Source organism: Salvelinus fontinalis, chromosome 21 (genome assembly GCF_029448725.1).
Source record: "Salvelinus fontinalis isolate EN_2023a chromosome 21, ASM2944872v1, whole genome shotgun sequence".
Taxonomy (NCBI): domain Eukaryota; kingdom Metazoa; phylum Chordata; class Actinopteri; order Salmoniformes; family Salmonidae; genus Salvelinus; species Salvelinus fontinalis.
Window position 1 is genome coordinate 21675914 of NC_074685.1, and position 13316 is coordinate 21689229.

Genomic DNA, 13316 nt, shown 5'->3' on the forward strand with positions numbered 1-13316 from the left:
ACTTTTGTTGCCAGCGGTTTAGACATTAATGGCTGTGTGTTGAGTTATTTTGAGGGGACAGCAAATTTACACTGTTATACAAGCTGTACACTCACTACTTTACATTGTAGCAAAGTGTCATTTCTTCAGTGTTGTGACATGAAAAGATATACTCAAATATTTACAAAAATGTGAGGGTTGTACTCACTTTTGTGATATACTGTATGTATATATATATATAAAACAATTTATTATTATTATTATTTTTTTTTTTAGTCTGTCACATCTGTGAATGTGGAATGTGTTTGGTTGGTTGTTTGAAAACTTAATAAAACTTTAAATTGAACCCCCCCCCCCCCAAAAAAAACACGTTTTTCAACCACTCCACAAATTTCTTGTTAACAAACTATAGTTTTGACATGTTGGTTAGGACATCTACTTTGTGCATTTTTCCAACAATTGTTTACAGACAAATTATTTCACTCACAATTCCAATGGGTCAGAAGTTTAGGCTAAATGACATAATTGGTGTTGCACGGAGCGAACACAGGGGAAGCCAAGAGCGGACTCAGATGCAGAAGCAGGGATGAATGAACCAAAATGTTTATTGTACACAGAGAGATATGGAGTGCAGAACCGGGGTAGCTCAGATGAGTTGCAGAAAAACCCGAAGTGTAGAGTGAGGTTGTAGTTGACTGAGTTGAACAGGGTAAACAACCACACCGCGAGAGAGAACTGCAGGCTAGGACGACACCGGATGGACACCAGAGGGCGTAGTGGGAGCAGATGTGACAATACCCCCCCTCTACAGATGCCACCTGGCGCACGACCCGGCTTGTTTGGGTGTGAGGTGTAAAAATCCTGTAAGAGGGAGGGATCCAGAATGTGACGACAGGGCACCCAGCTACGCTCCTCAGGCCCGTATCCTTCCCAGTCCACCAGATACTGCCACCCGTAGCCCCGATGGCGCACATTCAAAAGCCGTTGGACCGTATAGGCAGGATGGTCGTCGATAAGACGAGGGAGTGGCGGATCAGCTGCAGGAGGGGACAAAGGACTGGAGTAGACTGGTTTGATTAGTGATACATGGAAGGTGGGGTGAATTTTGAGAGAGTCAGGGAGTTTTAGATGAACAGCAGAGAGGTTTATGACATGATCAATCTCAAAGGGGCCAATGAATCGGGGAGCTAGTTTTTTTGAAACAACATTTAGAGGCCAGTCCTTCGAAGAAAGCCATACCCTTTGGCCTGAAGTGTAGACTGTAGCTGCAGCACGACGATGGTTAGCCTTGGATTGGGTCCTGGCGGAGGCACGAAGAACAGCAGCCCGGGCCCTCCTCCAGGTGCGACGACAATGGCGCATGTGGTCCTGGACTGAGGGCACCGCTACTTCAACCTCTTGGGCAGGGAACAAGGGAGGTTGGTAACCCAGAGCACACTCAAAGGGAGACATACCTGGTGAGGTGTTGATGAGGGTGTTGTGGGAATATTTCACCCAGGATAGCTGGGCACTCCAGGAGGAAGGCTGAGCTGAAGTAACACAGCGTATAGCAGTTTCCAACTCCTGGTTGGCCCGCACGGTCTGACCGTTGGTCTGGGGGTGATATCCAGATGAAAGGCTGACCTTAATACCCAGAGCTGTGGAGGGGAATGAGTAAGGTCTACCATGACCTGAACATGCGCTGACCATGCGCGTTCATGTGAGAGCGAGCTCTGTTCCATCGCACTTTTGAAGACAAAGGAATTCTCCGGTTGGAACATTATTGAAGATTTATGTTAAAAACATCCTAAAGATTGATTCAATACTTCGTTTGTCATGTTTTTACGGACTGTAATATAACTTTTTTAACTTATCGTCCGTACTTCCGGCGTGAGTTTGGAAAGTGTACTGAACGCTAGAACAACAAGGAGGAATTTGGACATAAATGATGGACATTATCGAACAAAACATTTATTGTGGAACTGGGATTCCTGGGAGTGCATTCTGATGAAGATCATCAAAGGTAATTGAATGTTCATAATGTTATTTCTGACTTCTGTTGACTGCACAATATGGCGGATATATTTTTGTCTTGATTGGGCTCTGAGCGCCGACCTCAGATTATTGCATGGTTTGCTTTTTCCGTAAAGCTTTTTTTAAATCTGACACAGCGGTTGCATTAAGGAGAAGTGCATCTAAAATTCCATGCATAACACTTGTATTTTCATCAACATTTATAATGAGTATTTCTGTAAATTGATGTGGCTCTCTGCAAAATCCCCGGATGTTTTGGAACTACTGAACGTAACGCGCCAATATAAACTCTGATTTTTGGATATAAATATGAACTTTACCGAACAAAACATACATGTATTGTGTAACATGAAGTCCTATGAGTGTCATCTGATGAAGATCAAAGGTTAGTGATTCATTTTATCAAATTTCTGCTTTTTGTGAATCCTCTCTTTGGCTGGAGAAATGGCTGTGTTATTCTGTGAATAGGCACTCACCTAACATAATCGTTTGGTTGGCTTTCATCGTAAAGCCTTTTTGAAATCGGACACTGTGGCTGGATTTACAACAAGTGTATCTTTAAAATGGTGTAAAATACATGTATGTTTGAGGAATTTGAATTATGGGATTTCTGTCGTTTTGAATTTGGCACCCTGCAGTTTCACTGGCTGTTGACGAGGTGAGACGCTACCGTCCCACATACCCTAGAGAGGTTAATACCCAGAGCTGTGCAGAAGGCTCTCCATACCTGGGATGTGAACTGGGGTCCTCTGTCAGAAACAATGTCACTGGAGATTCCATACAGCTGCAAAACATGGGATACCAACAGGTCCGCAGTCTCCCTGGAGGACGGAAGCTTGGAGAGGGGAATGAAGTGAGCCACTTTAGAAAATCGGTCAATAATAGTGCGGATGTCTGAGTTACCATTTGATGTAGGAAGCCCAGCGACGAAGCCCAAAGCTATGTGTGACCAGGGGCGACTAGGTATGGGAAGAGGATGAAGCAGACCAGAGTTGAGACGTTTGGCGGTCTGGATGTAGGCTAGATTTTTATGATCCGTCCACACAATGAAGGGAAGTACTGAACCTTCTAACTAGTGACGCCACTCCTTAAGATCCATCTTAACAGCTAAGAGTTCCCGGTTGCCTACGTCAACATTTCTCTCTGCAGGTGAGAGCTTGCGGGACAAGGCACAAGGATGGAGCTTCTGATCCGGGGCAGAACGTTGAGACAGGACTGCACCTACCCTGGTGTCGGAAGCGTCCACCTCGAGGACGAACTGGAGTTCTGGGTCTGGATGGGTAAGGATAGGAGCAGAAGTGAAGCGGTGCTTGAGTTCCCGGAATGCTGCCTCTGCCTCGGGGAACCAGTGGAATGGAGTGGAGGTTGAGGTGAGAGGAGCTGCCAAACGACTGTAGTCACGGATGAATCGTCTATAAAAATGAGCAAACCCCAGAAAACGCTGTAGCTGCTTCAGATTCCCGGGCACAGGCCACTCCGACTGCCCTAACCTTGGCAGGGTCCCTTCGTAGCCGTCCTTGAGCAATAATGTAACCCAAGAAGGACACAGAGGAAACATGAAACTCACATTTCTCAGCCTTGACAAATAGCTTATTCTCCAATAGCCTTTGGAGAACTTGGTGGACGTGTTGCTTGTGAGCCTCAATGTCCTTCGAAAAAATAAGAATGTCATCCACATAGACAAAAACAAAACGCCCAATGACATCCCTCAGAACATCATTCACCAGGCCCTGAAAAACAGCCGGGGTGTTAGTGAGGGCAAAAGGCATAACGAGGTACTCAAAATGTCCAAGTGGTGTGTTGAACGCCATTTTCACACTCGTCTCCCTCTCTGATGCGGACAAGGTGGTAGGCATTCTGAAGGTCCAGTTTAGTAAATACTGTGGCACCATGGAGGGGGGCAAAAGCAGAACTGATAAGTGGCAAGGGATACTTATTCCTGACGGTGATACTATTCAACCCACAGAAGTCTAGGCATGGCCTCAGTGACCCGTCCTTCTTGACAAAGAAAAATCCATCTCCCACCGGAGAGGAAAAAGGCCTGACATGTCCGACAGCCAGTGAGTCCTGGATGTATTCTTCCATGGCCTCTTGCTCGGGGCGAGAGAGGTTATACATCCTGCTACTAGGGAGAGGAGCTCCAGGCTGAAGCTCGATAGCACAGTCGTAAGGCCGATGAGGCGGCAGAGATGGGGTGTGGTGCTTGCTGAATACAGGAGCTAGACCGTGATATTCTGGAGGAACAGAAGACAGGTCTGGGGGTTCTGGAATGGACTGGGGTGCAGACAAGGCAGGAGGAAGGGCAGAATGTAGACAATTAGAATGGCAAAATGTAGTAACCCTTCCGGTAGATCAGTCAATCTATGGGTTGTGTAGCTTTAACCATGGATGGCCCAGAACCAGAGGTGAGTGAGAACAGTCGATGATATGGAAACTGATCTTTTCCTGGTGATTACCAGAGAGACGCAGGATAACAGGAACAGTTCTCTCCAAAACACGGAAGAATAGCTTCCATTGAGAGCGTTGGCTTCCAGAGGTGAATCAAGCAAAACAGTGTCCAGGCCCAACTGCTTAACAACCCCTCGGTCCAGAAAACTCTCGTCTGCGTCTGAATCAATGAGAGCAGGCAGAGGAAAAACCTGGCTCTGCCACAGAAGGTTGGCCTCAAGCAGGGGTCTGGGAGATGATGGGCAGGTGATTTGGCTCAACAGTATATCCCCCACTACCGCTGAGCCCTCTCTTTTGCTGGACACAGGGTACAAGTGGAGACCAGGTGACCAACGTGGCCACAATACAGACAGCTCCTAGTACTGATATGCCTCTGCCTCTCCTCTGGAGATAGACGAGTCCGGCCGAGCTGCATGGGTTCAGGATTGGAACCTGCATGGTGATGTGATGCAGTCGAAAAAATTGAGCAAGGCACAGAAGCAAACATTATGGGACATGCAACCCTACCTCCCCTCTCCCTCCGACGCTCACAGAGACGGTTGTCAATGCGGATAGTGAGAGAAATTAGTTTGTCAAGTCCCTCAGGCTCCTCTCTGGATAAAAACTAGTCCTTGAGGGTCTCAGTGAGTGCGTTCCGGAACGCTCCCTGAAGGGCCTCGTCATTCTAGCCGCTCTCTACGGCGAGGGTGCGGAACTCACATGTCATCTCAGCCACACTGAGAACCTTGACGAAGGGACAGAAATCGTTTAGCAGCATCCTTTCCACAGACCGGGTGGTTGAAGACCTTCCTCATCTCATCTGTGAATCCACTGTAAGAGAAGCAGATAGATGACTGTCTCTCTCAAACCGCAGTGGCCCAGGAGAGCGCTGCTCCCCGAAGGCAGCCAATCAAAAAATTAATTTTGCCGCGTTCACTAGCATAAGAGTAGGGCTGTTCCTCAAACACTAGTGAAAATTGTACAAGAAAGGCTCTGCAAAGCCCAAGATTGCCATCATAGTGCTCAGGAGTCAGAACAAAATGCTCCCGGAGTGGAGAAGAGGAACTGGAGACAGGTTGTGAATTCTGGACGGAGGTTCGGACCTGTAGGTCAGACAGGCTCCGTGAAAACTCCTTGATGTTCTCCAGCAGGGTTTTCAGGGCTTGGTCATGTTGGTCCAGAAGGCTGCCTTGACCAACAAAAATTTGGTGAGGAGTTGGAGTCGGCTGGGTTCATCTTATGGCCAGATCGTACTGTTATGCGGAGCGAACACAGGGGAAGCCAAGAACGGACTCAGATGCAGAAGCAGGGATGAATGAACCAAAATGTTTATTGTACACAGAGAGATATGGAGTGCAGAACCGGGGTAGCTCAGATGAGTTGCAGAAAAACCCGAAGTGTAGAGTGAGGTTGTAGTTGACTGAGTTGAACAGGGTAAACAAGTCCTGAGGGGAATCCAAGGTGGTGGTGAGTGAAGTCTAGAGCAAGGTGGTTGGTGGTGAGACGTGGTACAGGAGACAGGAGCCAGAGACAGAGCGCTACTGCAACGAGAAGACAAAACGGTGTAAGGCAGGGAAACAAGCACAGCAGGGCAACAGGATCTTGAGAACTGACAAAAAGGCTAGGATAACAACTGACTGAGCAGAGATTACGATCTGGCAGAGTGTAGGTGGCAGGAATGAGTATATGTAGAGGTCTTGATTTATGGGACAATTTGCAGCTGGTAGCGATCTGCTCTGACTCCAGCACACCTGTCTCCAACCACACAATCACACCAAGAGAGAGAGAGAGTGTATACAGGGGGAGAACTGCAGGTTAGGACGACACCGGATGGACACCAGAGGGCGTAGTGGGAGCAGATGTGACAATTTGTGTCAATTGGAGGTGTACCTGTGGATGTATTTCATGCCTACCGTCAAACTCTTTTCTTGACATCATGGGAAAATAAAAAGAAATCAGCCAAATACCTCAGGAAAAAATTGTAGACCTCCACAAGTCTGGTTCATCCTTGGGAGCAATTTCCAAACGCCTGAAGGTACCACGTTCATCTGTACAAACAATAGAACGCAAGTATAAACACCATGGGACCACACAGTCATCATACCTCTCAATAAGTATGCGCATTCTGTCTCCTAGAATGGAACGTGCTTTGGTGTGAAAAGTGCAAATCAATCCCAGAACAACAGCAAAGAACCTTGTGAAGATGCTGGAGGAAACAGGTACAAAATAATCTATATCCACAGTAAAACAAGTCCTATATCAACATAACCTGAAAGGCCTCTCAGTAAGGAAGAAGCCACTGCTCCAAAACCGCCTGTCACGCCCTGACCTTAGAGATCTTTTTTATGTCTCTATTTTGGTTTGGTCAGGGCGTGAGTTGGGGTGGGCATTCTATGTTTTGTGTTTCTATGATTTTCTATTTCTATGTTTTGGCCGGGTATGGTTCTCAATCAGGGACAGCTGTCTATCGTTGTCTCTGATTGGGAACCATACTTAGGTAGCCTTTTTTCCCACCTGTCTTTGTGGGAAGTTAACTTTGTTTTATGGCACATTGCCTTAAGCTTCACTGTTTGTTTTGGTATTGTTTATTGTTTTGTTGGCGACATCTACTATTAAAAGTATGTACGCTCACCACGCTGCACCTTGGTCCTCTTTTTCCAATGGCCGTGACACCGCCATAAAAAAGCCAGACTACGGTTTGCAACTGCACATGCGGATAAAGATCGTACTTTTTGGAGAAATGTCCTCTGGTCTGATGAAACAAAAATAGAACTGTTTGGCCATAATGATCATTGTTATGTTTGGAGGAAAAAGGGGGATGCTTGCAAGCCGAAGAACACCATCCCAACCGTGAATGACGGGGGTGGCAGCATCATGTTGTGGGGGTGCTTTTCTGTAGGAGGGTCTGGTGCACTTCACAAAATAGATAACATCATGAGGATGTAAAATGATTTGTATATATTGAAGCAACATCACAAGACATCAGTCAGGAAGTTAAAGCTTGGTCGCAAATGGATCTTCCAAATGGACAATGACCCCAAGCATACTTCCAAAGTTGTGGCAAAATGGCTTAAGGTTCAAAAAGTCAAGGTATTGGAGTGTACTTCACAAAGCCCTGACCTCAATCCCATAGAAAAATTGTGGGCAGAACTGAAAAAGCGTGTGCGAGCAAGGAGGCCTAGAAACCTGACTCAGTTACACCAGCTCTTTCAGGAGGAATGGGCCAAAATTCACCCAACTTATTTTGGGAAGCTTGTGGAAGGCTACCCGCAACGTTTGACCCAAGGTAAACAATTTAAAGGCAATGCTACCAAATACTAATTGAGTGTATGTAAACTTTTTACCCACTGGGAATGTGATGAAAGAAATAAAAGCTAAAATAAATAATTCTCTGTACTATTATTCTGACATTTCACATTCTTAAAATAAAGTGGTGATACTCACTGACCTAAGACAGGGAATTTTTACTTGGATTAAATGTCAGGAATTGTGAAAAACTAAGTTTAAATGTATTTGGCTAAGGTGTATGTAAACTTCCAACTTCAACTGTATAAATATATTTTTGCTATTTAGGAATGTATTATTCAATGCATTTCTATGGGCCAAATGCAATTTTTTATCAAGTAATTTTTGTATATTTAAAAAAAATACATACAGAGGTGCTAACATTCAAAATCAAATATCTAAATGATCCATGGTATAAATATCTTAAAACAATTCCATATGTCAGTTTAGTAGAACCCCCCCTTAGAATTTTAGACAGATTTTTAAGCCAATTAAGACATGGATTGTATATGTGTGCAATTCAGAGGGTGAATGGGCAAGACAAAATATTTAAGTGCCTTTGAACAGGGTATGGTAGTAGGTGCCAGGCGCACCGGTTTGTGTCAAGAACTGCACCGCTGCGTGGTTTTTCACGCTCAGCAGTTTCCTGTGTGTATCAAGAAGGGTCCACCACCTAAAGGACATCCATCCAACTTGACACAACTGTGGTAAGCATTGGAGTCAACATGGCCCAGCATCCCTGTGGAACGGTTTTGCCACCTTGTAGAGTCCATGCCCAGATGAATTGAGGCTGCTCTGAGGGCAAAAAAAAGGAAAGATGACAAGGTGTAGTGACACTTACTGTGACATTTTCATGGATGTAATTGATTCTGGCTTCCACTCATTGATTATGACATCCCCTGGCCCTGGGGTCACTGTAGATATGCTCTACTGTGACTGGTTACATTATGTAATAATGATAATGCAACAGTCTCTTACCATTTAACAATGAAGGAAATGCAACTGTGATGTAATACTAACACGTGTAGGCCTGGTAATAATTCCATTGATACATTTACTGCACCAGTTATTCATGTATTTTATTTAACCTTTATTTAACTAGGCAAGTCAGTTAAGAGCAAATTCTTATTTACAATGATGGCCTACCAAAAGGCCTCCTGCGTGGACGGGGACTGGGATTAAAAAAATAAATACAATATAAATATAGGACAAAACACACATCACAACAAGAGAGACACAACACTACATAAAGAGAGAACTAAAACAACAACATATCAAGGCAGAAACACATGACAACACAGTTATATTGTCTTATATTGTTAGGTGTAACCATGTACCAATGTACCAATGTAACACTCATATGAATAGCCTACACTGTAACAGTTAGGGAGATGATGTGTGATGTGCTTCGATGAGAGTTGATTGTCAGTGAAAGCCACTGGCGCCTCTAGCGTCGCATCAAAGCCTGTATCAAAGATTCTAAACAGTGCTGTAATCCCTTGCTTTGATCACGTGAGGACTCTACTTGGCCAAATGGGAAAGCGAGTCTCTCGTAAACTGCCGGCCGCCATTACATTGCTATGCGTGGTGGGCTGGCAGATAGTGCGCGACGCTGCTAGCGGCTGTTCGCGTAAGCCCTCAGCACGCTCACATACAGAGTGAGCCACACATATTTATACATAGCCTACTCACATACGCTTTCATACGAATATTACAGAAAAGACACTGACTGAGACATAAACAATGCCTGGAAAGGGATTCGTTGCTTCTGAATTCCTTGATGAGAAACATCGCAAATAATCGACGTTTTAATTGATTATTTTTAATCAATCATAAATCTTGCCTTAAGAGGGAACACGTTTTAAAAAAAGGTATGTTTTTTTTAAGGGAGATAACGAGACGACTCCTGACCAGCGTGAAACATTTATTTGATCATCATAACGTCAGATAAGGATTGTCACCATTGCTGGATTATCAACGTTTTCTTGGATACATTATTGCATCTACTGTTATTTCAAGCTAAACAAATATTTTAAGGTCTATAGTTAATTGCTGGGAGACTGGGAGGACATTTGGTAATGATATAAAACAGAAAGGAAGGAAGGATCTTTTTTTAACCTCGGTCTGCTGCTGTCGTTTTCCTGCTGTTGGACGGAGCATACTTTTTTTCGATGAAGAATACGAAAACGTTTAAAATTGACACATTTAATAGCCTTTTTGGTTGCGAGACCATCAACTCTCTTGCGGTCCACCTTGGATTACCCGACGAAAGAGCAACCTTTATTTTTAACCTCGCTTGTCTGCAGTCTGACGTTATTTGCAAAGTGAAACAAGGATTAAACATTCCTGTTCACAGTTGCCTGTTGTATGTGGTAGGCTACATTGTGAGGGGAACGGTGGTGTTAAGAAAGAAAGCTATTAATAGCGCATGCAATTCTCGAAAACTATCACAACTGGTGCATCAGCTTGCCTTGTGGGGGCTGACGGAATCGAATTCAGATTTCTTGCATGCAATTTGCAACAGACTGGTCTTCGACACCTAAACGGTCCATTTAGTAGTGTTTAATTAGTGGATAATACACGCGTAATAAACTACAGCGTTTTTCTATAAGAAGTTTTCGGACTAAGCACGCATTTTGATGGATTTTTCCGCTCAGGAAGAAAATAATCGATCTACTTCGCATGGATTACACTATTATTTAATCATTAAAGTATCATCGGAAAGACTGGCATGGACACGGATGGACATTTTTCTCCATGGATTAAGACACGGATACATTTTAGCCTAGCCTACATGCTTTCTGCGTTTGACAATGATCAGGTTTGGATCGCCTGAGCTGGACAGTAACAATGTTCTGATCTGCGAACACACTTGGATGTACAAAAACAAACCATTCGTTTTGGTAGGCTATACAATCAAATGGGGTTATTGATACATTTAGAATCCTTTCTTTGAATACACCCTCTGTTCAGACGGGTTCTTTTTTTATGACAGTTGACAAAATATTTGGGCTACTTAAGGTTAGCCATTGATCTGTTAGACAATTACCCGTGTTTTGGCGGTGGTGTGGCATACTTGTGAGGGAACCGATTTGCCACCACTACTCGGTCTTGTTACCGATCAAGGATTTCGACATGCCCAGTACTGACGACCCGAACGGCGGACGATTATGACTACGGCAGCGAATTGGGTGGCTAACGGGGCAAGCCTCGAAGACTGCCACTCCAACCTCTTCTCTCTGGTACAGTAAAACAAATAATCGGTGCACATAAAGACACACGAACGAGGCGTGATACGGTAGTAGGCACGCTTAGATCTGCACTCGCAGTACAAAGGTGAACCAATTGTCGGTGCCGTTATTAGCCAATCATTAACTCGAGCTACTGGGCCGGGAAAACGACCATATTTTATCACTAAACGTGTTATGATAATAGATAATACTTCAGAGGCTTTAACACCACATTGTTTTGTAGCCTGTTGAAATATATGCAGCCTCATAAATAGTAATATTGTCAGTTTATTATTAATGTCACACTAATTTGTAGGTCTATAATTTATTTTAAATTATCCAAATTATGTCACTATTGTTTTTTTTCATAGCCAACATCAAAGGCAGCATAGTAATGTGACATTGTGACGTGTAAAAACATTGACTAGCAGACATAGACCTACTTCAAAATCAAGACAGACCGAAATAATAAATAAGCTTTTTAAGATGTATACTCAAATTTGGAACACTTTCCCCAAACTTCACTTCTCAACAACTGATTTGGAAAGAGCATTTCCACTGTAGCCTCTCAATGATTTTTTGAGTTGGAGGGAAAATGCGAGGCATATCTTGATGTTCTGCAAATAATTGTATAATTGTAGCGATGCCTAGGCTGATGCTCAAACACAACAGAGCATTCAACAGTAGCAGGTTATGACACAGAAGGGCAATTTGCATATCTGGATTAATGTGAAACGAGAGGTATCCAAACACAAGTTATTAAACCCTTAACCCCCTACCCAAAGTGGAGGTGAAGTAATGTGTTCCGTACTAGAAAGGAAACATGAGCATGTCTGCCAGACAGTAGCATATCTCAAGTTGACAACAGAATGTCCACTTTCAAAGTCATTATTGAAAGAATATATGTAACTTTCTGCTCGGATCACCAAACAAACCTCTCATCTTACATGCATTAGCGGAATTCACAAGTTTTCTGTTATTGCCTTGAAGCTATTCCAATCCTCCACATCCCAAACTTTCCTCAACATTGTTTATCACTGAGGGAGACCTTGCACTTACTGAGTTAACTGCATTGCACTTTATACATTTTTAATTTAACCTTTATTTAACTAGGCAAGTCAGTTAAGAAAAAAATCTTATTTACAATGACAGGCTAGGAACAGTGGATTAACTGCCTTGTTCAGAGGCAGAACAACATATTTTTTTACCTTGTCAGCTCGGAGATTCAATCTAGCAACTTTTTGGCCCAATGCTCTAACCACTAGGCTACCTGCCGCCCCATGCACTGAAGGCATGTGGATTGGATTGAGTTTTGGCATGGGGTAAGGAGCCACAACAACAATAGGGGTCTTGGGGGCGTTTTAGATTATGATGCTGGTAGTCGTGTTCAACTATAGCTGCAGTGTGCCTATGACACGGCACTGTTTACAGTCAAGCTCTCAGTGTGGTTTGTGAGGGTTTGTGGCAGCAGGTGAGCCATTCCACCAATTCAGCCAGCGAGTGTGAGTGGAGAGGAGGGAAACCTTTGCGGGAGTTTTATCCCATGCCGTGCAAATTCAGAAAAACCCTCCTGATTAATTTACTGCTCTCTGTTGGTATACATGAATTTAATCCGATCAAATCTCAGTGCTTTTAGTGTAGTCAACAGAGCTCTTCTGTCAGGCTCTGTCTCTCAGTGCAGCTGTGGAAACAGAGGAAAATGTTTTGGTCAACTTTCTAAGCACTGTGTTTTCCCTCCAAAACACTCCCCCCTCCATTATCATGCTGTGCAGAGGGCTGGCAAGGCTGCATGCCCTCTCTGTCTGTGTAAACAGCTTTAGAAAGGTGAGAGAGAAGAGCTACTTCTGCTTGTTCAGTTAGTCACTGTGATGACTGTTAGATAGTTAGAGTCAGATGAACACTAATGACAAACCAGTGGCTTGTTAAGGAGGGAGAGAGATGGGGAGATCACTCACTCCAGAGTGCTAAGGTCAAATAGAAAAGCTGCAATTTATGTTTTGAGTTATGTTTTCATACGCTATTGATATTATATTACTACTAATACTTATATTATGGCTGTACAATCGTATTTGTCACTTGTCTGATTGTGTTTACATGGGTGACAATTTTCTGTAGATAAGTTATGGTTAAATATTTTCACACCTCGGTCTCAGGATGCTTTACCAGCGAAAGCCCTTTTCTGACAGTCTGTTGAGCAGAATTCCTCTGTGCTGTAACCTTGTCCGAATTATTTACTATGTTATCACGTCAATAAAAAAAAAAACAAGTATAGTACTAGGCAGTATATCTTTATTAAAAACAGATTACTGTCAGCCTATTTCGATTGCACTGTGAGACATTTCACATTTACATTTTAGTCATTTAGCACACACTCTTATCCAG

At 43.7% G+C, this 13316-nt stretch overlaps 2 protein-coding genes across 6 annotated transcripts in view; one reads left to right on the plus strand and one right to left on the minus strand.

Annotated features, from left to right (window-relative positions):
- Positions 1-261: 261 nt before the first annotated feature.
- On the minus strand, positions 262-10843 carry LOC129818443 (uncharacterized). Of its 3 annotated transcripts, none has more exons than XM_055874311.1 (3): positions 10754-10843; positions 8378-8499; positions 262-6467 (listed from the first exon to the last, which is right to left on the minus strand). In XM_055874311.1, exon 3 carries the CDS (start codon positions 1666-1668, stop codon positions 487-489), a length of 1182 nt encoding a protein of 393 aa, XP_055730286.1. In that variant the 5' UTR covers positions 1669-6467; positions 8378-8499; positions 10754-10843; the 3' UTR covers positions 262-486. The 3 variants fall into 3 exon arrangements, with proteins under 3 accessions (XP_055730286.1, XP_055730283.1, XP_055730284.1); XM_055874308.1 differs by having other exon boundaries at positions 262-5960; positions 6387-8499; XM_055874309.1 differs by having other exon boundaries at positions 262-5960; positions 6058-8499.
- LOC129818437 (mediator of RNA polymerase II transcription subunit 13-like) overlaps positions 9256-13316 on the plus strand; it is a 119756-nt gene continuing 115695 nt past the window's right edge. For all 3 annotated transcript variants that reach the window (XM_055874297.1, XM_055874299.1, XM_055874298.1), the window contains exon 1: positions 9256-10946. In XM_055874297.1, the coding sequence (XP_055730272.1) occupies positions 10875-10946 (72 nt within the window). In that variant the 5' untranslated portion in view covers positions 9256-10874. The remainder of the gene's footprint in view (positions 10947-13316) is intronic.

Coding starts and splice junctions, on each gene's coding strand:
- LOC129818443 (XM_055874311.1), bottom strand. CDS start 1,668: ATGGTCAGCGCATGTTCAGGTCATGGTAGACCTTACTCATTCCCCTCC.